The sequence below is a fragment of the Peromyscus leucopus genome, chromosome 8b (assembly GCF_004664715.2).
Source record: "Peromyscus leucopus breed LL Stock chromosome 8b, UCI_PerLeu_2.1, whole genome shotgun sequence".
NCBI lineage: Eukaryota > Metazoa > Chordata > Mammalia > Rodentia > Cricetidae > Peromyscus > Peromyscus leucopus.
The window spans coordinates 100309451-100331147 of record NC_051086.1 but is presented as its reverse complement, the minus strand read 5'-3'; the positions used below and the strand labels follow the sequence as shown (position 1 = coordinate 100331147).

The 21697-nt window shown below is 45.5% G+C and overlaps 2 protein-coding genes across 3 annotated transcripts in view; one reads left to right on the top strand and one right to left on the bottom strand.

Moving 5' to 3' along the window:
• The window catches only part of Unk (unk zinc finger), a 33497-nt gene extending 23660 nt beyond the window's left edge, over positions 1-9837 (bottom strand). The window contains exon 1 of one of the 2 annotated variants that reach the window (XM_028889643.2): positions 9644-9837. In XM_028889643.2, the coding sequence (XP_028745476.1) occupies positions 9644-9747 (104 nt within the window). In that variant the 5' untranslated portion in view covers positions 9748-9837. The remainder of the gene's footprint in view (positions 1-9643) is intronic. The other variant, XM_028889642.2, reaches the window with a different exon arrangement.
• Positions 9838-16293: 6456 nt separating this feature from the next.
• LOC114707068 (histone H3.3A) lies at positions 16294-18603 on the top strand. The gene is made up of 4 exons (XM_028889695.2): positions 16294-16435; positions 16829-16966; positions 17100-17253; positions 17347-18603. The coding sequence occupies exons 2-4, from the start codon at positions 16839-16841 to the stop codon at positions 17473-17475; spliced, it is 411 nt and encodes a 136-aa protein (XP_028745528.1). The 5' UTR covers positions 16294-16435; positions 16829-16838; the 3' UTR covers positions 17476-18603.
• Positions 18604-21697: the final 3094 nt, after the last annotated feature.

Sequence of the window (21697 nt, the reverse complement as noted above, 5' to 3'; positions counted from 1 at the left end):
AACTCACTCTGTAGCCCATACTGGCCTTGAACTCACAGAGTTCTCCTGCCTCTGCCTCCGAGTATTGGGATTAACCCATTATTGCTAGTGACCCATGTAAATCTCAACAGCCATCTCAATATTGAAGAATGGGCTCTTACAATTTAGCAGACATTCTCCCCACCTCCTTCCCACCTTCAGAAGTAAAACCAGCTCATTTCATAAAGCCACTGAGAAACATACACTGCTTCCTTTTAGGAGTTGTCAGCTTATAGACAACATAAACAACCATCAGGCGTCTCAAACCTGCCGTGAGAATCTACTTAGCTCAGCTCTCCAGCCTTCCCACATGTGGACATTTACCTGAAGCACACACTAAGAATGCAGACATTGGAAAGCTGGGAGGAGGGTACTATGGAGCTTTCTGCAAATCACAAGCTTTCCCATATTGACTTTCTGTGGCAGTCATTTTTATTAAAACTATAAAGCTTAACCTCATTCAAGTTTACAACTGTTAGTTTTCAAAATATTTAATCATGTGCAATCACTGGGCTGGGAAGGTACCTCAGTTGGTCAAGTGCTTGTCTAGCATAAATGAGCTTGGCTAGATACCAAGGATCACATAAACCTCACATAGTAGTGCACACCTACAATCTCAGCACTCAAGTAAGGAAGATCACAAATTCAAGGTTATATTTGGTGCGATAGCAAGTTTGAGGCCACCCTAAGCTAGCTGAGACAATGCCTAAAAAGAGGGGAGAGGGTATAACAGGGTAGTGGGGGAGATGGGAGGGAGGGAGAACCACAAGACACACTGTTTGAAAACGTTGTGATGAGCCAGGCAGTGGTGGCGCACCTCTTTAATCCCAGCACTCTGAGGCAGAGGCAGGAGGACCTCTGAGTTTGAGGTTAGCCTGGGCTACAGAGTGAGTTCCAGGACAGCCATGGCTACACAGTGAAACCCTGTCTCAAAAACCCAAAAACAAAAGAACAACCAAAAGTTATAATGGTACTTAACACATTGTGTGCTGATTTTAAAAAATAAAAATAGCCGGGCAGTGGTGACGCATGAGAGGCAGAGCCAGGCGGATCTCTGTGAGTTCGAGGCCAGCCTGGGATACTAAGTGAGTTCCAGAAAAGGCACAAAGTTACACAGAGAAACCTGTCTCGGGGGGAAAAAATTAAAAAAATAAAAATAATTTTTTTTAAGCAGAAAAAAGTGTTGCCAACCACATAATCCCAGCACATGGGGGCAGAGGCAGGCAGATCTCTCTGAGTTCCAGGCCTGACTGATATATACAGTGAGTTCCAGGACAGCCAGGGCCATGTAGAGAGATCCTGTTTCAAAAAAAGAAAAAGAAAAAAAAAAGTATAATCATTACAGCTGTGTAATTTCAGAATATTTCCATTGAACAAAAAATCCCCTGGGGGGGGGGGGGCTGGAGAGATGGCTCAGTGGTTAAGAGCACTGACTGCTCTTCCAGAGGTCCTGAGTTCAATCCCAGCAACCACATGGTGGCTCACAACCATCTGTAATGAGATCTGGCGCCCTCTTCTGGCCTGCAGGTATATATGCACACAGAATACTGTGTACATAACAAATAAATAAATCTTTTTTAAAAATTAATTAATTAATTAATTAGAAAATAAATCCCATGCACCGTTTTATCCATGTTTCTCCTGGTGTCTCTGTTGCCAGATATTTTAGGAAGATTGGCTAGGGTTAATCTATAGACCATATGCTATGTATGGTATGGAACATTGGATGTCTAGATGATACATATTTTTAATAATTAGGCTAATATAACTTTATATATTTAGCATCCACCTTCATCTAACACATTAGTGTCCCCAAATTCGTCCATGTTAAAGGGAAGACAGAGGCCAGGCATGGCAATGCACGCCTTTAACCTTCAATCCCAGCACTTGGGAGGCAGAGACAGGCGGATCTCTGTGAGTTCAAGGCCAGCCTGGTCTACAGAGTGAGTTCCAGGACAGCCAGGGCTACATGTAGAGACATCTTGTCTCAAAAATTAAGGGGTGGGTGGGGGGGTAGTATACTTAGATTAGCCACAACTGTCCATAGTTGCAACTCAAAACTAGAGACGATGTACTCAGCTAGTGGGGAGTCCTTCTTTAGGATCAAACACAAGTTGCATTAAAGAACAACAAAACCAAAGCTTTAACTATTAAACAAATACTGTCCAGTTTGGAAACACAACCAGAGGCCTTTCTCTCCCACCTCCTTCAGTAATGCAAGCGGAACTGTAGATGGAATCTGCTTTCACCGCTCCTAACAAAAAATAACACCAAGGCAAAGGTCTAGCAAAAAAGCCTGCCTGAGTGCTGCTCAGGCTGCAGGGCTCCAATGACTTAAGTGTGCACATGGCTTCTAAGACACAGAGAAGGAGACCTCACCTTAGGCATCAGGGTGTTGGAAGCGGGAAGTAGTAGGTCCATGAGTTGTCTTGTTTTCTGCACTTACATGGGGTGCTATCTCCAGAGACGCTCCTTACAGAGTGTGCCCAAGATGCATTGCTCTAAGTTGCTCTCAGGTGTCCAGCTGCCCTCACCAATAAGTCAGTCTTTGTAGGATGACAGAAACCACCAGTCAAAGCAGATGCATATGGACTGAGGGGAAGCCTTCTTTAGTGTCTAACATAGCTGGATTAAAACAAAGAAACTTAACCATTAAGCAAATCTGAACTTTAATCATGACTTAAAATACAGCAGATAACAAGTAGTAGGAGTCAGGCTTAAGAGGCCAGCCTCAGCGTAGGCACTGCACACGTATTAATGGGGTCTGGGGAGCCTTGACTTAAGGCCACAGTGAGCCCATTTGTTCTGCAGGAAATTCATTTGGTTTGATAAACATGTAAATAAGATTAAAAAAAAAGGATTACTGGTAATTTAGCTCATCCTCTCAGATGCCACTAAGCAACTCTCTCAGTGAGTGACTTGTATTGTCAATAAGCTGCACTCCAGTAATGCATGTGTGGTTTTATTGCAATTTGCAATAATGATTTAAATACATGTTCACTTCCTGAATTTTCTAAAATATAATCAGATGAAATCAAGTAAAATTAGTAACAGTAATATAGCAACTAACAAAACTGTCTCAAAATAGCTACTGATGGAATGCCATTCTCTCTCACACAATTTTTTTCCTCTACACTTTGATGTAATCCAAAATGACCTTGAACTAACAGAATGACCTTGAACTTCTGATCTGCCTGCCTACCACCTGGGTACTAGAACTACAAACTTGCAGCCTCCCTTTTTATGCATACTAAGCAGTCTTTCTACCAACTAAGCTACATCCTTAGCCATTTTCCTGAATAAAACTCAAGAAATCACCCCTGGGCTGGGGAGATGCTCAGAGTTGGTATCTGTGGCCAAGTCTAATAACCTAAATTCAGTCTCAAAAACCCACATGGTAGAAAGAGAAAACCCACTCTTAAAACTGTCCTCTGCCCTCCACAGCCACATACGAACTAAATACAGAGTAACAACCACAACAAAAAAAGAAATTCTAAATTCAGGTGATGTCTGTATACACAGGATTACAGAGCATTTCTCCTCAGGTGATGTCTGTATACACAGGATTACAGAGCATTTCTCCTCAAAGAAATCACCTACAGGGCAGGTGTGGTAGTGCACACCTTTAGTACCAGCACTGGTAAGCAGACCTGAGTTCAAGGCCAGTCTGGTCTATATTGACAATTCCAGGCAAGCCAGGGCTACACAATGAGACCCTGTTTCAAAAATGATAGTTGGATGGATAGATTGGATGGATGGATGGATGACAGACAGGCAGATAGATAGATAGATGGGTTAGGTAGGTAGATAGGTAGATAGACAGATAGACAGACAGACAGAATCACTCCAAAATCTTTTCAGTAACTACCATTTCATTTTCCTGTATCAAAAGCATGAACAAGTCTGAGAATCAACCAAAGTTGAAGGACTCCAAAACAGATCTTCTTTGAAGCACACTTCTTCTTACAGGTACAACAATAACAAAAGGAACTAATATTTTAAACCATACCTTCCTCAACCTCATAGTGGCACACACCTTTAATCCCAGCAATGGGGAGGCAGAGGCAGGCAGATCTCTGTATGAGGCCAGCCTGGTCTACAAAGTGAGTTCCAGACAGCCAGAGCTACAAAGTAAGACAGTTGCAACACACACACACACACACACACACACACACACACACACACACCTTCCTCGTGTCCCTTCAACCAAATTTCTTAAATTTATTATCTGTGTGTGTGAGAGAGCACATACACGTATACACGTGTTGGAAATCAGAGAACAACCTGGTAGAGTTGATTCCTCCCACTTCATGTCGGGTTTTGAGTTCTGATGATTAAACTTAAGTTGTCAAGCTTACTAATTAGCTGTGTACCCACTGAGCCATCTCCCCAGCTCAACTAACTGCCTTTTGTTTCTGTTTTTGAGACAGGGTCTCTCCATATAGCCCTGGCTGTCCTAGAACTCAGGAGATCTGCCTGCCTCTGAGTCCTGGGATTAAAGGCATACACTACATCCAACCTAACTGCCTGCTGTTTTCTTCTCTCTCTCTCTTTTGGTTTTTCAAGACAGGAATTCTCTGTGTTACATTAGCTGTTCTGGAGCTCGCTCTGTAGACCAGGCTGACCTGGAACTCAGAGATCTGCCTGCCTCTGCCTTCCAAGTGCTGGTAATAAAGGGAGTGTACCACCATAACCTGGCTTCCTCAGCTAATTTTTAATGTACTTGTTATATGGATTCCCAAATCTATACTTCTGGACACACTATAGGATGTAATTATCATAATACTTTCCTTTTTTTTTTTTTTTTTTTACTATTTATTTATTTATTTTAAGGTATGAATGGAATGCTCTGTCTGCATGTATGCCTGAATGCCAGAAGAGGGCATCAGATCCCATTATAGATGGTTGTGAGCCACCATGTTGTGCTAGGAATTGAACTCAGGATCTTTGGAAGAGCAGCCTGTGCTCTTAACTACCAAGCCATTTCTCCAGCCCAAAACTTCCTATTCTTAAAACTGAGGCAGTAGTAGTTTACACTTTTAATCACAGCATTTGGGAGGCATAGGCAGGTGAATCTCTGAGTTCAAGGCCAGCCTGGTCTACAGAGCGAGTTTCAGGATAGGCTCCAAATGTATTAACTAACACACACAGACACAGACAGACAGACAGACACACACACATACCATCATTTTCCTGAATGCTAATAAAATACTTGGAACTAGACAACAGACAGAACTCTTGATATAATATTTTCTACAAGAACTGGATTCCTCAAGTCTAGCACAAGTGACAGTAACCATTTGCTAAATGGATTATTTCAATTTCCCGTAATGCAAGATTACTGAAAAGATTAGGGGGGCTGGACAATGGTGGCTCACAACTTTAATCCCAGAGGCAGAGGTAGTCAGATCTCTGTGAGGGCAGCCTTGTCTACAGAAGGAGTTCCAGCACAGGCTATTACACAGAGAAACCCTGTCTCAAGAAAACAAAACATTAGGGGAAGTATCAAAATAACTATCCTCCAACTATTCTTTCTATAAACCTTTCGGCCTTCCTGGTCAGCAGCTGGGAGGTGGAGGCAGGCAAACCAGTAGTAATCGTCCAGGGTCCTCTTCCACATGAAACCCTGCCTCCAACAAAACAAAACAAAGGCCAGATGATGGCACCTGAAAGGGAGACAGGCAGAAGATCCTAAGTTTGAGGCAGGCTGGGCTTCATTGAGAGAACTGTCCCAAAGCAGCAGTCAGGAAGTTTTAAAAGACAAAACATTTTGGGGCCAGAGAGACGATTCTACAGTTAAGAGAACTAGCTGCTCTTCCCAGGTTCAATTCCCAGCACCCACATGGGAACTCACAACTGTCCATAACTTCCATTCCAGGAGATCTGACACCTTCACATACATACATGCAGGCAAAACACCAATGTACATAACATAAAAATAAATTATTTTTAAAAGGGGAGGAGCATCTTTTGGGCACCTATGAGGCTTGCCCTGCCCAATTTCTTCTAGCTGCCAGTGCTAGGTTTGGGTCCATGTAGGTCAAACCTTTTCTATTAGCCAGGTGCCTTTGATCCCAGCACTCAGGAGGCAGAGGCAGGCAGATCTCTGTGAGTTCGAGGTCAGCCTGGTCTACAAAGAGATCCGGAACAAGCCCCAAAACACAACAACACAGAGAAACCCTGTCTCAAAAAAAACTAAAAAAAAAAAAACAGAAATATCATACCTGTCAGTGCCCCTAATCCCCAAGGAGAACAACTGAGTTCTCATTAGTAACACAGGCCACATCAGGGACACCACTGCATCCATACCACCTGTGTCCTCATGCTTTCCAAACTCAGATCTGGATGATATGAGTCACTGTTTCTGAACGCCAGAATCTAACTCAACAGACAGCAGATTTCTCTGATTTTTTTTGTTGTTAGATAAAAAGATATATACACAAAGACAAAACTATCAATAACCTCCATCTTCCAGCTGAGCTTGGGCACGGCACTTCATTAACTCCTGTTGATTTAAAAGCTGTCTCAAGCTGGTGAGATGGTTCAGAAGGCAAAGGTACTTGCCACCAAAGCTGATTCCTAGTACCCATATGGAGAAAAGAAAGAGCTGACTCCCACACATCGTCCTCATAACACACACACACACACACACACACACACACACACACACACACACAAACACACACAGAGTAAGTAAATGTTCTTATAAATAAATAAAGATGCCTTAGGAGCCAAGTTCCATGACTACGCATCAACCCTCAAGGAACAGGAGAACAAATGTCAAGAAAGAATCAAGAGGACAGAAACTCAGATATGAGGACTAGAGAGATGGCTCAGGAGCTAAGAGCACTGGCTGCTCTTGCAGAGAACCTTGATTTGATTCCCAGCACCCACAGGACAGCTCAAAATCATCTGTAACTCCAGTTTCAGGGGACCTGATGTTCCTTTTGGCCTTCAAGGTACCAGATACGCCCTGCAGCACAGACACACATGTGGACAAAATTAGACACATAAAAATAATTGTTTTAAAACTCAGATGCTAAAAAAAAAAAAAAAAAAAAAAAAAAAACCTCAGATGCTAAGTCGGGCACAGTGGCATATATCTTTAATCCAGCACTTGAGAGACAGAGGCAGGAGAATCTCTGTGAGTTCAAAGCCAGCCTGGTCTACACGGAAGTTCCAGGACTTCATAGTGAAAGCCTATCTTGAAAAGCAAACAAGCAATTCAGACACTGACAATCACACTCTCATCTGCCAGAAAACCATTCTAATGCAACTTTGTCGCATCTCAATGACAACACAACACAGTAACACAGGCTGCAGCCACTTGTGGCAGCCACATCCTGTAATCCCAGAATTCTGGAGAATGAGGCAGAGAAAAGGCTCCCCAATGGGGGGCCAATCCGAGCAACAAATAAAATGGCTATGGAGATGGCTCTGTGGGTGAGAGCATTTGCTGCCAGCCCAGGCATGAGAACCTGAGTTTGAATTGTCCTCACCATGTAAAAAGTCAGGCATGACCACGTATGTTCATAAGTCCAGGATTGGGTGGTCTGAGGAAGTGGACTCCCACGAGCTCACTGGGCAGCCAACTTGGCCAAGCTTCAGGTTCAGTAAAAGAACCTTTTTTTTTTTTTAAAGATTTATTTATTTTATGTACATAGGTGTCTTGTCTATGTGTATTTCTGCACACCAGAAGGTATGGGATCCCCATGAGACTATAGACAGCTATAAACCACCATGTTTGGAATTGAACACAGAACCTCTAGAAGAGCAGCCAGTGCTCTTAACCATGGAGCCATCTCTTCAGCCCACAAAGAACCTATCTTATAGAACATCTGACCTGACGTCCTCCCCTGATCTCCAAGTGCACAATGCATCACATACACGTCCACAAAAAGAAACCAAGATTTACTCAAGTTTGTTTGGAATTGGACTGAAAATCATGATCCAAGCAACCAGAGGTCATTAAAAAGTTCCAAAATGAGGCCCAGTGGCACAGATTTGTAATCCCAGTTACTCAAGAGTTCAAGGCCTGTCTGGGTTACAGAAGTTCAAGGCCAGCCCAAGCAACTTAGTGAGAGCCTAGCTCAAAAATAACTAAATAAATAGTAAATAACTGAGTGTGTGTGTGAAGATAGAGCTCAATGGTAGAGCCCCTCCCTGGGCTTAGTTCCTAACACTTCAACACAAGCTCCGGGCTGTGAGACGGCACAGAGTTGGTAAAGCACTTGCTGCCAAGCTCAGCCATCTGAGTTTAATCTCCATAATCTCGCATATGGTTAAAGGAGAGGACCAATTCCTTCAAACTTTTTATTTCCATACCTGTGCATGACATGTGTGTTCCCACACACATTTACATACAAATAAATCAGTGTAATAAAAAATAAGTTCCAATTCAGTTTACAGATCTGCAAATCAAGACCACACTATTGTATGGCTAGATAAGTCAAGTGACATTATTCTAATGTTAGACCTTCTTCACCAAAAGCAATGGCTAGGTTGTGGAGAGAACTCCAGTAAGAAAGAACCAAACTCAAAGGCTAACCTGAGTTACACTGAAGTCAAGCTTGGATGCCAGCCAACATTGGAGTCCCTCAAAGAAACCAATACATTTCCTATAACCGATGTTCCCAGGCTCATCTCCCAAAAGGCCTTCTGGGTCTCAAGCCAGAGATCCCCTGCTTGCTTTTAGTTCTCTGTACTCCCAACAGATTCTCCTGGCTTACTGAACTTGAATGTTGTTCAACCTCTCAGGTTCTGAAATCTCCATGGGTTGGGATATTCTAAATACCCACATGGCTCAGGGACCTACAGGGGACGAGAGGCACTCCTGACACAGCAAACAGAAACCCACGCTGCTTTACAAGAGGAACCACATCACTGGCCTTTGTCCCACAGCACCTAGGCCCAATGTGCCATGCCAGCAATGAAGGCAGGGACCTAAGCTTGCACACATGCAGCTTTTCAGGGGTCTTCCATTTTGACAATCTCATTTACTGTCGCTATCTGAAGCTCCCTCTCTTGCCAGATTCTGAAGGGGTCTGAAATCCTACAGTATCCTGGGAGTCGCTCCCTCACAGGCTGGACTGCAAAGAGTGACTCCGAGACTGCACGTTTGACTGTCTGAGGGAATTCAAGCGTGGGTGATCCTCGTGGGCAACAGGAGGCCGTCGAGATACAAAAGACCTCAGGTGCACGGAATCTCCTAACAAGACTTCAAGCAAATAATCATTACTTCTATGCAGGTCTAGGGCTGGCTGCTACAGAATTCGACTTGTCATGTCGTGGACTTATCGCTCCCAAAGAGCCTGGAACTGTGCTTTTATGGTCTGAGGAACAGTCAGGCCTTCAAGGCCTACCCTGAGAAGTGTGTACTCGGGACCGAGCTCCTGCCTCCCCAACTCGGAGGCTGGGACCGAGTTTCCCGCCCCGCGGCCCGACCAGAGGTTGGTGACAGTTGAGGAAGCTGGGACCGGCCCCAGCAGGTTGGAACCGGTCTGGGCCGAGCTACAGAAGGAAGGGGGGGGAGGGAGAGCCAGCCTCGCGCTCTCCCTGCGCGCGTGACTCACGCTGGCCGCTGACGTCAGGCGTGCGCGCGCGGCGGGGGGGGGGCTCTACGTACGTGTAGTGCTGCGGTTTCTCGGGCTGTGCCTGCAGCACCTGAGCGGTAGCGGCCGGGGGCGCGGAGGAAGCTGCCGAGCCGCCGGGCCCGGGGCCCTTCGACATGGTCCTGTCTTCCTGCCTCTTCGCCGCTCCCCTTTTATTATTCAGTCTGCGCGGTCCGCGCCGAAGACCCACAGCGCCTGCGCCGCGCCACGAGAACGTGAAGACCCCCCGCACGGCAGCAAAGATTGCTGGGAGTTGTGGTCCTCCTTTCAGCTGAAATTTTACCGTAGGCACAGGGTGGCTGCCAAAGCGCAAGACCACAATACCCAGGGGTCTTTGCGGACCGTGTCCCGGATGTGTAGGACCCGCGATGGCTTGTGGTAATTGTAGTCTAGTCACGCTTACTATTACCAGTGCGTTTTCAGTGGAGTAGGAGGAAAGCTCTTCCTTGAAACTGGAACCTTGCGAGCCAAGAAGCCAGTTAGGGAGGCCCTAAACGACGCCACCGAGAATGTTCCAAGTGTAATTACACTGCCAACGTGCAGTAATTACCTTGCCTCCTTACCAGTACAGTTTGCGCATGGTTTCTAAAGTCAGCCTAGAGTATTGCCTCTAAGCAAGCAACTTTGTCAGCCAACGTCTTCGTGAGATGGTAGTAACTTGTAAATCACCAGAGAAAGTATGCCGGCTGGCAGACAGCTTGAGGAAGCTTTATTCAAGAAGAGTACACTACACCATATTGTTCCCGCGCCTCATTAACATTTATCAACTCTGAAACCTGGACTCCTTCTGAACTCAGTGGCTGGCCCAAACACCTTGTTTCCAGTACCTTAAGGTCCAAGGGAGAATTTAATCTCTATGTACAGTAGTCTCTTAGGTACACTGGTAAATTGTTGAGAAGCATCGCGGTAGACTCCATAAAAACGGCCAGGGTCTGAGTAAGGAATGAGTTATAATCCACTCTGGTTTCATGTTCTGGAAAAAGCTTTTTGTTTGGAAAAATACAGGGTTTCACGTTTAGGCATTCGGTTTTATGAAATGATCTCTACAGGCTGAATATAGTGGCACATGCCTGGGGGCAAAAATCACCAAGTTCCAGACTAAACTAACTGGGTTACATACTGAGACCCTATCTCAAAAAACAAGAGCAGAGTGACACATGCCTTGATCCCAGGACTCAGGAGGCAAAGGAAAGTGGATCTCTGTAGGTTCAAAGTCAGCCTGGTCTACTTAGTTAGTTGCAGGTCACCCAGAGCTATGCTCTGTCTAAAAACCATACCAAGAACAAGAAAGACAGGAGCGAGGAGGTGGGTCAGGGGTAAAGTGCTTTCTTTGCAAGGCTGTAACCTGATTTTGATCCCTGGAACTGTTTGTGAAGGTGGAAGGGGAGAACCCACCCCACAAAGTTGTCCTTTGGCTTCCCCATAGGTACACACTTGCCCCTCTCACATACACATCATGCATACACAAACAAATAATAAAAATGTCCATTACAGAGGGATATGTAATACTTTCTGTTTGACCTTGTTTTCTTTTTCTTCCTTTCTTCTATTTTTTTTTTTTTTAGATTTATTTACTTATTATATACACAGAAGAGGGTGCCAGATTTCATTACAGATGGTTGTGAGCCACCATGTGGGTCCTGGGAATTGAACTCAGGACCTCTGGAAGAACAGTCAGTGCTCTTAACCTCTGAGCCATCTCTCCAGCCCAACCTTATTTTCTTTTCTTTTTTTTTTAAAGATTTATTTATTTATTATGTATACAGAAGAGGGTACCAGACCGCATTACAGATGGTTGTGAGCCACCATGTGGTTGCTGGGAATTGAACTCAGGACCTCTGGAAGAGCAGTCAGTGCTCTTAACCGCTGAGCCATCTCTCCAGCCCCCAACCTTATTTTCTATATCCAATATATTTCAAATTAATTTTCTTTTATTTTGAATCATATTTTTGTTGTTGTTTTTGCTTTGTTTAATTTATTTAAATTTATTTTATTTGCATTGGTGTGAGGGTGTCAGATCCTCTAGAGCTAGAGGTACAGACAGTTGTGAGTTGCCATGTGAGTGCTGGGAATTGAACCCAGGTCCTCTGGAAGAGCAGCCAATGCTCCTAACCACTGAGCCATCTCTCCAGCCCCTGATGTTGCTGTTGTTTTTGAGGCAGGCTCTTTCTGTGTAGTCCTGGCTGGGTTTAAACTTGATACATAGATCAGGTTCCATTTAAACTCACAAAGACCTGCCTGTCTCTGGCTCCCAAGTGCTGGGATTACAGGCCTGCACCCCCACACCTGGTCAAATCTGTTGTTTTCAAAACTTATTTGTTTTGTTAAATGAGATCATGTTAGTTAATAATGGTCTATTAAAGAAATGCATCTGGGCTGGGATGTAACTTAGTTGGAATAAGTATGTGTAAAGCCCGAGTTCAGTCTTCAGCACCAAATACACCTGTAATTCCAGCACTTAGACGAGATGGGAGTGGGAGGGTCAGGAGTTAAGATGTCTCAGCTGTAGTGAATCCAAGGCTAGGTCTGCATAGCAAGAACCTGTTTAGAAAAAAGATGGGTGGTGATGGTACACGCCTTTAATCCCAGCATTTGGGAGGCAGAGGCAGGCAGATCTCTGTGAGTTTGAAGTCCACCTGGGCTACACAGTGAGTTCCAGGAAAGGCACAAAGCTACACAGGGAAACCCTGTCTCAAAAAACCAAAAAACAAACAAAAAAGAAAAAAGAAAAAGAGGGCCAGTAAGATAGCTCAGGGTTAAAGGTACTTGCTCCCAAGTCTGAGATCTCAGTTTGATCCCTTGCATGGTGGGAGAAGAGAACAGGTTCCACACTTGTACCAGGGCACAAATAAATAAATATAACTTTGAACCCTTTTTGTTTGTTTGTTTTTCTTTTTCTTTTTTCTTTTTCTTTTTTTTTTTTTTTTTTGAGACAGGGTTTCTCTGTGTAGCTTTGCGCCTTTCCTGGAACTCACTCTTTAGCCCAGGCTGGCCTTGAACTCACAGAGATCTGTCTGCCTCTTGTTTGTTTTTTGAGACTGGGTTTCTATGTATAAGTCTTGGCTGTCCTGGAACTCTCTTTGTAGACCAGACTGGCCTCGAACTCACAGAGATCCACCTGCATGTGCCACTGACACCTGGTTTGAAACCCTTTTTAAAGAGAAAAGCTGGGTGTACATGTTTAATCCCAGCACTTGAACACAGAGTAGATAGATCTCTGTGAATCAGAGGCCAGCTTGGTCTATACAGAAAGTTCCAGGCCAGTTCCACTCTATAGTGAGAATCTCTCTCAAAAGAAATGGGGAAGCTAGGCAGTGGTGGCACACACCTTTAATCCCAGCACTCAGGAGGCAGAGGCAGGTGAATCTCTGTGAGTTCGAGACCAGCCTAGTCTACAGTGTGAGTTCCAGGACTACACAGAGAAACCCTGTCTAAACCAACAACAACAACAACAACAAAAAGAGAAGCAGGGGGTGGAGCAGGGAATGAAAGCTTATTTCCAATAACCTGAAGAGTAAGAGAGGGTGGGGCGAATGGAAATTGTTAGTATTCAAGAATGACACATGCTTTTTTATTTAGTTCTGACGAACTGGTAATTCCTAAACAGGCGAAGTCAATTGTTTTGTCGCTAGAGCTGTTTGAAGATAAAGGATTCCAAAAGGACAAATAGAAATGAGAATGAATTGCTTTATTCTTATGATTGAATCCAAAGAATTGGCTGGCATGTTGTTCCTGAGGTCAAGTGTGAAGTCACTACAGAAACTACATCTCATAGACTTAATTTTTTAATTATAAGAGTATTATAATACGAGGCTGGGTGGTGGTGGTGGTGCACGCTTTTAATCCCAGCACTCAGGAGGAAGAGGCAGATGGGTCTCTGAATTCGAGGCCAGCCTGGGCTACAGAGCAAGTTCCAGGACAGCCAGGGCTATGCAAAGGAACCCTGTCTCAGAAAACCAAAACCAAAACCAAACAAAAAACAAACAAACAAAAGACTGTGATACGAGATTCCGTATAAACACGTACTGTAGACTTGTGAGATGATATCATCCAGATTGCTTAATTTACTGAAGAGGGAATCGAAACCCAGAAAAGTTAAGTACCTTGCAGAAAGTCACTCAGCAAGTTAATGAAGGGAAAGGAACTAGAATAGGACCGTGGATGGCGCGTTGTATCTACGGCTGTTCTGACTGCAGTGCGTGGGATCAAACCCAGGGCTTCACCTCCCCGCGTCAGGCAAGCACACTCTACTCCTGAGCCCCGCCTCACTTGTTTGGTGTGGATTGTGTTGTACTTTCAATTCCTCCCCATGTCCTGTGGTGCTTTTCCTCAACTGTCACTTTAGGAAAGAGAAAACCCCATGTTAACTGTCCCCTAAGGGGGACACACTGCTCTAATTCCTAGATGGATGACATCTACATCTTGTTTTTTTTCCCCGGGGAAGGTTTTAGATTTCTTTTGACAATTACCAAAACCCGGAGATGAATAACTGAGTGTGATAGCACACGTGTAATCCTGGCACTCAAAGCAGAGGCAGGGCCAGGTGGGGGCGCACGCCTTTAATCCCAGCACTTGGAAAGCAGAGGCAGGTGGATCTCTGGGTTCAAGGCCAGCCTCATCTATAAATTGAGTTCCAGGACAGCCAGGACTGTTACAGAGAGAAACTCTGTCTTAAAATCAACAACAATCAAAAAGAAGCAGAGGCAGGAGGATTGCCACAAGGTGGTCTATCCTAGACTACTTAGTAAGACCATCTCTCAAAACAGAAGCAGATAAGTGTAGAAGCCAGATATAAGAGTACACTCCTTTAACCCCAGAGGCAGGTAGAGCCCTGTGAGTTCAGCCATCATGGTCTTTAAAAAAAAAAAGAAGAAGATGGCTGTGGTAACATGGGTCTTTAATCCCAGCAGATCCCTGAGTTCAAGGCCAGCCTGGTCTGCAGAATGACTTCTAAAACAGCCAGGGCTATGCTGAGAAACGCTGTTGTGATAAAACAAACAAACAAAATCTACAAATATTGGTGTTTCTACAAATCTATCAGGTTTTTGTTAGAAGTAATTATCAAGTACAAGTATTACACAAGGACACCCATTCTTTTATCTTTTCCTTGTGGACCCATATTGATAGCCTCTTGGGACCGTTGCCTCTCCTGGTGTATTTATTTCATACAATTGAATTAAACAATTCAAGAAGTATATAACCAGGTAATTACTTCCCTTTTGTTTGCTTGATTTTTTTTCTTGGTTTTTCGAAACAGGGTTTCTCTGTGTAGCTTTGTGCCTTTCCTGGAACTCACTCTGTAGCCCAAGCTGCCTCTAACTCACAGAGATCCGCCTGCCTCTGCCTCCCGAGTGCTGGGATTAAAGGCGTGTGCCACCACCGCCCGGCTGTTTGCTTAATTTTTGAGACAGGGTCTCAATATGTAGCCATGGTTGTCCTGGAACTCTTAATATAGACCAGGCTGGCCTCAAAGTCACTTGCCTCTGCCTCCAGGAGGCTGGGATTAAAGAAATGTGTGTGCTACCATTTCAAAAAGATTGGCAACTTTTTATTTACCTCTAAGTACATTGAAATATTTCATGGTAATCTGAATTAAACATGTGGAAAAAAAAGAGCTTTTGTTGTTTTTAGACAAGGTCTCACTGTGTAGCCCTGGCTGGTCTGGTACAGGATTAAACTCACATAGATTTTGCCTGCCTCCAGAGTGCTGGAATTAAAGGCCAGCTTCTTCTTCTTTTTTTGGAGACAGTGTGTTATATATTCTAGACTGGCCTCTTGAATTATGTAGTTGTGGATGACCTTGATTTTTGGATCTTGCATCATCTCCCCATATTACAAGTGAACACCCCAAGCTGGGTTTATGCAGTACTGGAGGGGGAAAAAAAACAGGATTTATAAAGACAAGATCTCATTATGCAGGCCTGGCTGGCTTGGAACCGTCTATGTGGATTAGGCTGGCCTCAAACTCACAGCGATCTGCTTGCCACTGAGTCGCCTAAATGCTGAGATTAGAGTGAGGGTCACTGCTCAACTCTGAAATAATTTTGATTCTTTGTATCTATTACACTTCCCCACCAAACAATTGCTGTTTGGTTTAAAATATGTATGCATGATACACAAAACACTGTACACTGTAACCTGATTTACAGGATTACATTTCTCACAATGTACTCAATAATCAAAATTTAGCAAAAAGTAAATAATTCAGGGAACACATTTTATTCTACATTGGAATTATTATTATACATTTTCGTAAAATCTTTCTGAAGTGCTCTTTTGATGCAAATAATCTTAGGCACTTGCCGGCCGGACTTTAATTCTGAGAGGCTAGTGCAATTCATTTGCATTGACTTTCTATTGTAGAGCTTTGGAACCAAGAGAAGGATCCAAACATAGCTCCATTTTATCCAATCAGAAGAGCTGCTTAGTGCTAAACTCTGATTCGTCTATTCCTCTTTGCATCCATCCAATCATGAAGCAATTTTAACAGCCAATCAGTGGCCTAAACACCCGCCAATCAGGAAACAGGCCCGAAGTACGGCCTTTGTGTCGGGAGATGTCAGCGCGTCGGCGAAAGCTCCCGCCAATCGAAAAAGTCGTTGGTGTATGCAAATAAGGGTTCTGTGACGTAGTGACGCAGCGTGAAGCGTCTATATAAAAATGGAGGCGTCGGGGGGCTTGGAGCGCAGAGCGGTTTGGTCGTTCGTTGGACGAAGGTCTTCCGTTCTACTCGGCGATTGCGGCTCCCGTTTGAGCGCTAACAGCGGCGCGGCGGTCCCAGCAAGGGCCTCAGACCTCGGCTTTGGGTGAGTGCTGGCGGTGACCGGAGGCTCGGTGGCTGGGGACCGCGGGCCTCGGCGCCCGGCCGGCCGGCGGGCGGGCGCGGTGAGGCTGCCCGGGAAGTTGGCTTTGACCGTGGGCTTGCGGCCCGCCCGCCCGCCCCCTCCGTCCTGTCTGCTTCCCGGTGGTGACTCACAGGTCCCGACGCGGTGTTGCCGGCCGGCCGGCCGCCCGCGGAGCGGGAAGTGGCTCCTCCCCGCGCTGCCCCTCCCGGGGGAGCCGCCGCCGCCGCCGCTCGGCGCAGCCTGAGTCATTAGGGGAGGGGGAGGAGGCGGCGGCGGCTCCCGCCGCCATCTGCTGCCGCGCGGAGGGGCGGAGGGCGCCGGGCGGCCAGGGCTTGATCGCTGTTCGCCCCGCAGGTGAGAGAAAATGGCCCGAACCAAGCAGACCGCTCGGAAGTCCACCGGGGGGAAAGCCCCCCGTAAACAGCTGGCCACCAAGGCGGCCCGGAAAAGCGCGCCCTCTACCGGCGGGGTGAAGAAACCCCACCGCTACAGGTAGGCAGGGAGCGGGGAACAAAGCCTCGGCCGCCGGCCGCACGGCAGGCAGGCAGCAGGCGGGGGCGCGGGCGGCAGGGGCGAGCCCGCGCCGCGCCCTTTGACGCCCTCCTCTCGCTGATGATGGCTGCAGGCCCGGGACCGTGGCTCTGAGAGAGATCCGTCGCTACCAGAAATCGACCGAGCTGCTCATCCGGAAGCTGCCGTTCCAGAGGTTGGTGAGGGAGATCGCCCAGGATTTCAAAACCGACCTGAGGTTTCAGAGCGCGGCCATCGGTGCCCTTCAGGTAGGAGAGACAAAGGCTTGCTGGCGCTGGGGGCGGCGGCCGGGTCTCTGCGGCGAGGGAGTTAACGCTGTGTGTGGCTCTTGTCCTCAACAGGAGGCCAGTGAAGCGTACCTGGTGGGGTTGTTTGAAGATACCAATCTGTGTGCCATCCACGCCAAGAGAGTCACCATCATGCCCAAAGACATCCAGTTGGCTCGCCGGATACGGGGGGAGAGAGCTTAAGTCGAGGCGGTTTTTATGGCATTTTGTAGTAAATTCTGTAAAATACTTTGGTTTAATTTGTGACTTTTTTTTTTTGTAAGAAATTGTTTATAATATGTTGCATTTGTACTTAAGTCATTCCATCTTTCACTCAGGATGAATGGGAAGAGTGACTGTTCACAGACCTCAGTGATGTGAGCACTGTGGCTGGGAGTGACAAGTTGCTGATATGCAGAAGGGATGGGTGATACTACTTGCTTCTCATGATGCATGTTTCTGTATGTTAATGACTTGTTGGGTAGCTATTAAGGTACTAGAATTGATAAATGTGTACAGGGTCCTTTTGCAATAAAACTGGTTATGACTTGATCCAAGTGTTTAACCATACATCACTGTGATAGAATGTGGGCTTTTTCAAAGGTTGACGATACAAGTTTTAACCACAGTGTAACAGTTTCCTAAAAAAAAAGAAAAAAAGGAAGAAGAAAGTAAACCTGGCAGCTATAGACTACACGATGTGCATTTATAATAGCTATTTTATATATTGTAGTGTTGAACATTTTTAAATTAAATGTTTTACATTCACAAGTGGTGGGGAGTCTTGTCATTAAGGTGTGTGTAATTTAGTCCAGTTGGTATTTCCTGACTAGACTGCATTTGTTTAACAAAGTAGAAAAATGCTATGCGTATTAAACCTTGCATAAGTCCTCATTCTACCACATGTTGACTAACCCTCTGCCCGGTAACACATACACTAACGGGGATTTTATTTATAAGGGCTCTAGAGTAAAATAACAAGTTATTCACACCAGCATCACCTGTTACTAATCTAGTTAGTGAGCTTTTCATTGTGTTGTTTAGTCTTATACCTAGACTGAGTTTGGTTTTGTTTCTTTTTTAATCTTTAAGGGGGGAAAAACAGTACAAGGTTTGTTTTTTCCTTGTGGAGTTTAAACATGGGGTAAAGAGTACAGCTTCAGCTTATTGGACCTCTGCCAATAAAGGTGGGTTAGGTTACACCTGGTTGCTGTCCTGGCAAAATCCTTTTTATAGAGATGGCCTTCAAGTGGTTTTTAAAAGTATCCTATTGAAGTTTTTAGGTCAATTATGTATGTTGACTAAATTTACAAATAAAACTTGTTTATTCAACTAAGTGTCAAACCTAAATTGAATACACAAAGCTTTTAGTACATCTTTATCTAGATTTCTAATTTCAGTTCTTAATGGAAAAAGGAAAATTACAAAAGCATGTAAACAGGCCAGTACTCCATAAAAACAGTGAGGGCTGGAAATTGGTAGGGGTTGGGGATTTAGCTCTGTGGTAGAGCGCTTGCTAGGCAAGTGCAAGGCCCTGGGTTCAATACTCAGCTCCCCCCAAAAAAAAAAAAAAATTGGTAGAGCATTTGCCTGGCTTGTAAGAAGTCATGGGTCTGATGACAGAATCCATGGTACTATTTATGGTGTGTGGGCTTAATGACGGCATATTTATATAGATCTCCCATAGTGTTAGAATCGCTGTGTTACAGGAAAAAGGTTTTGAGGGTCTTTGTGGATCCTTCCAGCAGGCTCTAATAAGCTGGTAGGTGTCCTGAACAGTCTTACTAAATAAGAAACAGCCGGTTTCTTATTTAGTAAGACTGTTCATCTACAGGTAGGTGTATTTTATTCCTGGGACAGGGTTTCTCTAGTCCTGGCTGTCCTGGAATTCACATCAGGCTGACCTTAGCTCTAAGATCTGCCTGCCTGTGCTGGGATTAAAGGTGTGAACTACCATTGCTCTCCTTGTAAAAATGTTTTCAATTATATACCTGTATATAATTCAGGTATTGCTTTTACCTCCCATTACTCACTTTTTGGTTGGTTTCTCTGTAAGCCTGGCTGCCCTGGAATTAGCTCTGTAGACCAGCCTGGCCTCCAACTCAAATCTGCCTGCCTCTGCCTTCTGAGTGCTGGGATTAAAAGGATGTGCCACCACACCCAGCCCCTTTCCAACAAGTACCCTGCTTTCATGTCTTACGTGATTGAGACTCACTGATAAGAAGCCATCTTTTCAACTAGGGAAGAATGCTAGTGAACACTGGTAAGAGTGTTATCGAGACATGGACCTGACAGTCCACAAAGCAGTCTAGTGAAGCTACAGTAGCTAAAGAAACGCTGCCTTACTGAAGGGGAGCCCAGACTGGAATAGAATTGTATCCACCTCAGCCTCAGAAGTGCTAGGATCGCAAGGTGTGGGCTGCCACAACAGAACTTGAAGTCAGTTTGGATAGTTAGAGATGTTGAGGGTCGAGCTAGAGTGGGGGTAGCTTAGTGGACATGGCATGAGAAAGGACAGTGGTGGGGTTCAGTACAGTGAAAATGGTCGTTCCTGAGTGAGTCAGATGATGTTGGGCTGGGCTGGAAAAGAAGCCCGAGATGTCCGCGAGGATTGGCTTGCAGCATGATGTTGGCTGTTGGAAAGCCTGGAGGCTCCTGTTTGATCTGTGCCTCTTGGGCTTCACAGCCTGGGTACACACCATTGCTGGTTCTAGACAGCTGCCTATGTAGGATATCCTTGGACTGGGATCTAATAGGGAAAGATGGGCCGGTGGTGGGGCTGCACACCTTTGATCCCAGCATTGGGAGGCAGAGGCAGGTGGATCTCAGTGAGTTCAAGGCCAGCCTGGGCTACAGACAACCAGGACTACACAGAGAAACCCTGTTGGGGGGAGGAAAGTTGATGAAAAGTTTCACAAAATGTTGAGGGAAGCCTTGTGTGTGTGCTGGGGTTTGAACCCCTGTCCTTGTGTGTGCTACATGAGCATGCTACCACTGAGTTAACTCCCCAGCTATGAGAGGCTTGCCTTCTGACTGAGCCAGGCAGGATCATGTTCAGTAGAGGGCCAGGTTACAGGGTACAGTTTGCCGCAGACATGTTTATTCCTGTGCCTCTACTATCACGTGTGATGAATCCTAGTGAAGGGAGCCTTTGGTACAGGGACAGATGAACAGAAACGCTGGCTTCAAAGATTCTTGACTCAATGGTTTCTAAAGATGTTTTGTCGGTTAAATTTTGCTAGAAACGTGGTCTCAGTGTCCCAGTAACTGATAGATGGAAAGGAAGTCTGGAGGGAAGAGGACTTGGGTGGGTCAGCTTCTGGCCTACCACTTTTTTTTTTCCCTTGGGTTTTTGAGACAGGGTTTTTCTGTGTTGTTCTGGAACTCGCTCCACAGACCAGGATGGCCTCAGACTTACAGAGATCCACCTGCCTCTGCCTCCCAAGTACTGGGATTAAAGGCGTGTGCCACTGCTACTTTTGAGTGCAGATGTTGCCTTCCAAAGGTGCGCAAGGTAGGCTGTCCAGCCAAGGGCAGGCTTGCTCATGACTCCCAGTATTTATTCTCATCCTCACCCACTCAAACTGCTTTGTAGTGGTCTGGCCTAGATGTGAGGTACCAGAGGCAGGATGGGTTCGGCGAGTCAAGAGAAAGCCATGCACTTAGATGTTTGCTGCTCTTCACTTCTTGGTTCCTTGAAAACACATTGTTGCCTGGTGGCAGGCATCCAGGCATGGGTCTGTGAGGATCTGGAATCAGGTAGAGGGGCAAAGAGAAGTACATGGCAAGACAGCTGTTAATTAGACAAGAAACCCAGGCCTGGGCCCTTCAGTTTTTGCCTTGCATACCACAGGTCTCACCTACCACAGAAGAGGGCTAAACTGAGCAGTTTCAGCCCACCCCACCCCACCCCCACCCCCCGCAACTGGCCATGAGAATCTTAAGTATCCACTTTGGGTACTCTATTACCCTAACCTCATGAGCCCTTGGGGTGAGAATGTGTCACCTAATCAATGAAACAGTTCACTCTTTCTTGGGCCCACAGTGCTTCCTGTCTTCTCAGTGGTGTTTAAACCTGCACTGTGTTCCTTAGGAAGACGTCACCCCATGTACTGCTTGACTTCTGGTCAACATTTTGGTGATGGCTACTATCCCAAGGGCAAAGTTAGGAGAAAAAGCCAACCCAGATCTTGGAAACAGTTCTGTGAAGAAGGTTGATGTTGCTTTGGTTTAGTTTGGTTTTGGTTTTTTGTGAGTAGCCCTGGCTGTCCTGGGACTCACTCTGTAGAGGAGGCTGGCTTCTGCCTCCTGAGTGCTGGAGCTAAAGGAGTATGCCACCACTGCCCAGTGGCTGAGGCTGTTCTGATAGGCACTCTGGACCAAGTGGTTGATCCCTTTACTTTGTTCCTCCTTTAGTAGGTCTGGG

Bases quoted from the DNA above. Each gene is read 5' to 3' on its own strand.
- LOC114707068 (XM_028889695.2), top strand. From the start codon at position 16,839: ATGGCCCGAACCAAGCAGACCGCTCGGAAGTCCACCGGGGGGAAAGCC. The intron at 16,967-17,099 runs GTAGGCAGGGAG...TGATGGCTGCAG, and splicing joins AAGAAACCCCACCGCTACAG to GCCCGGGACCGTGGCTCTGA. The intron at 17,254-17,346 runs GTAGGAGAGACA...TGTCCTCAACAG, and splicing joins CGGCCATCGGTGCCCTTCAG to GAGGCCAGTGAAGCGTACCT.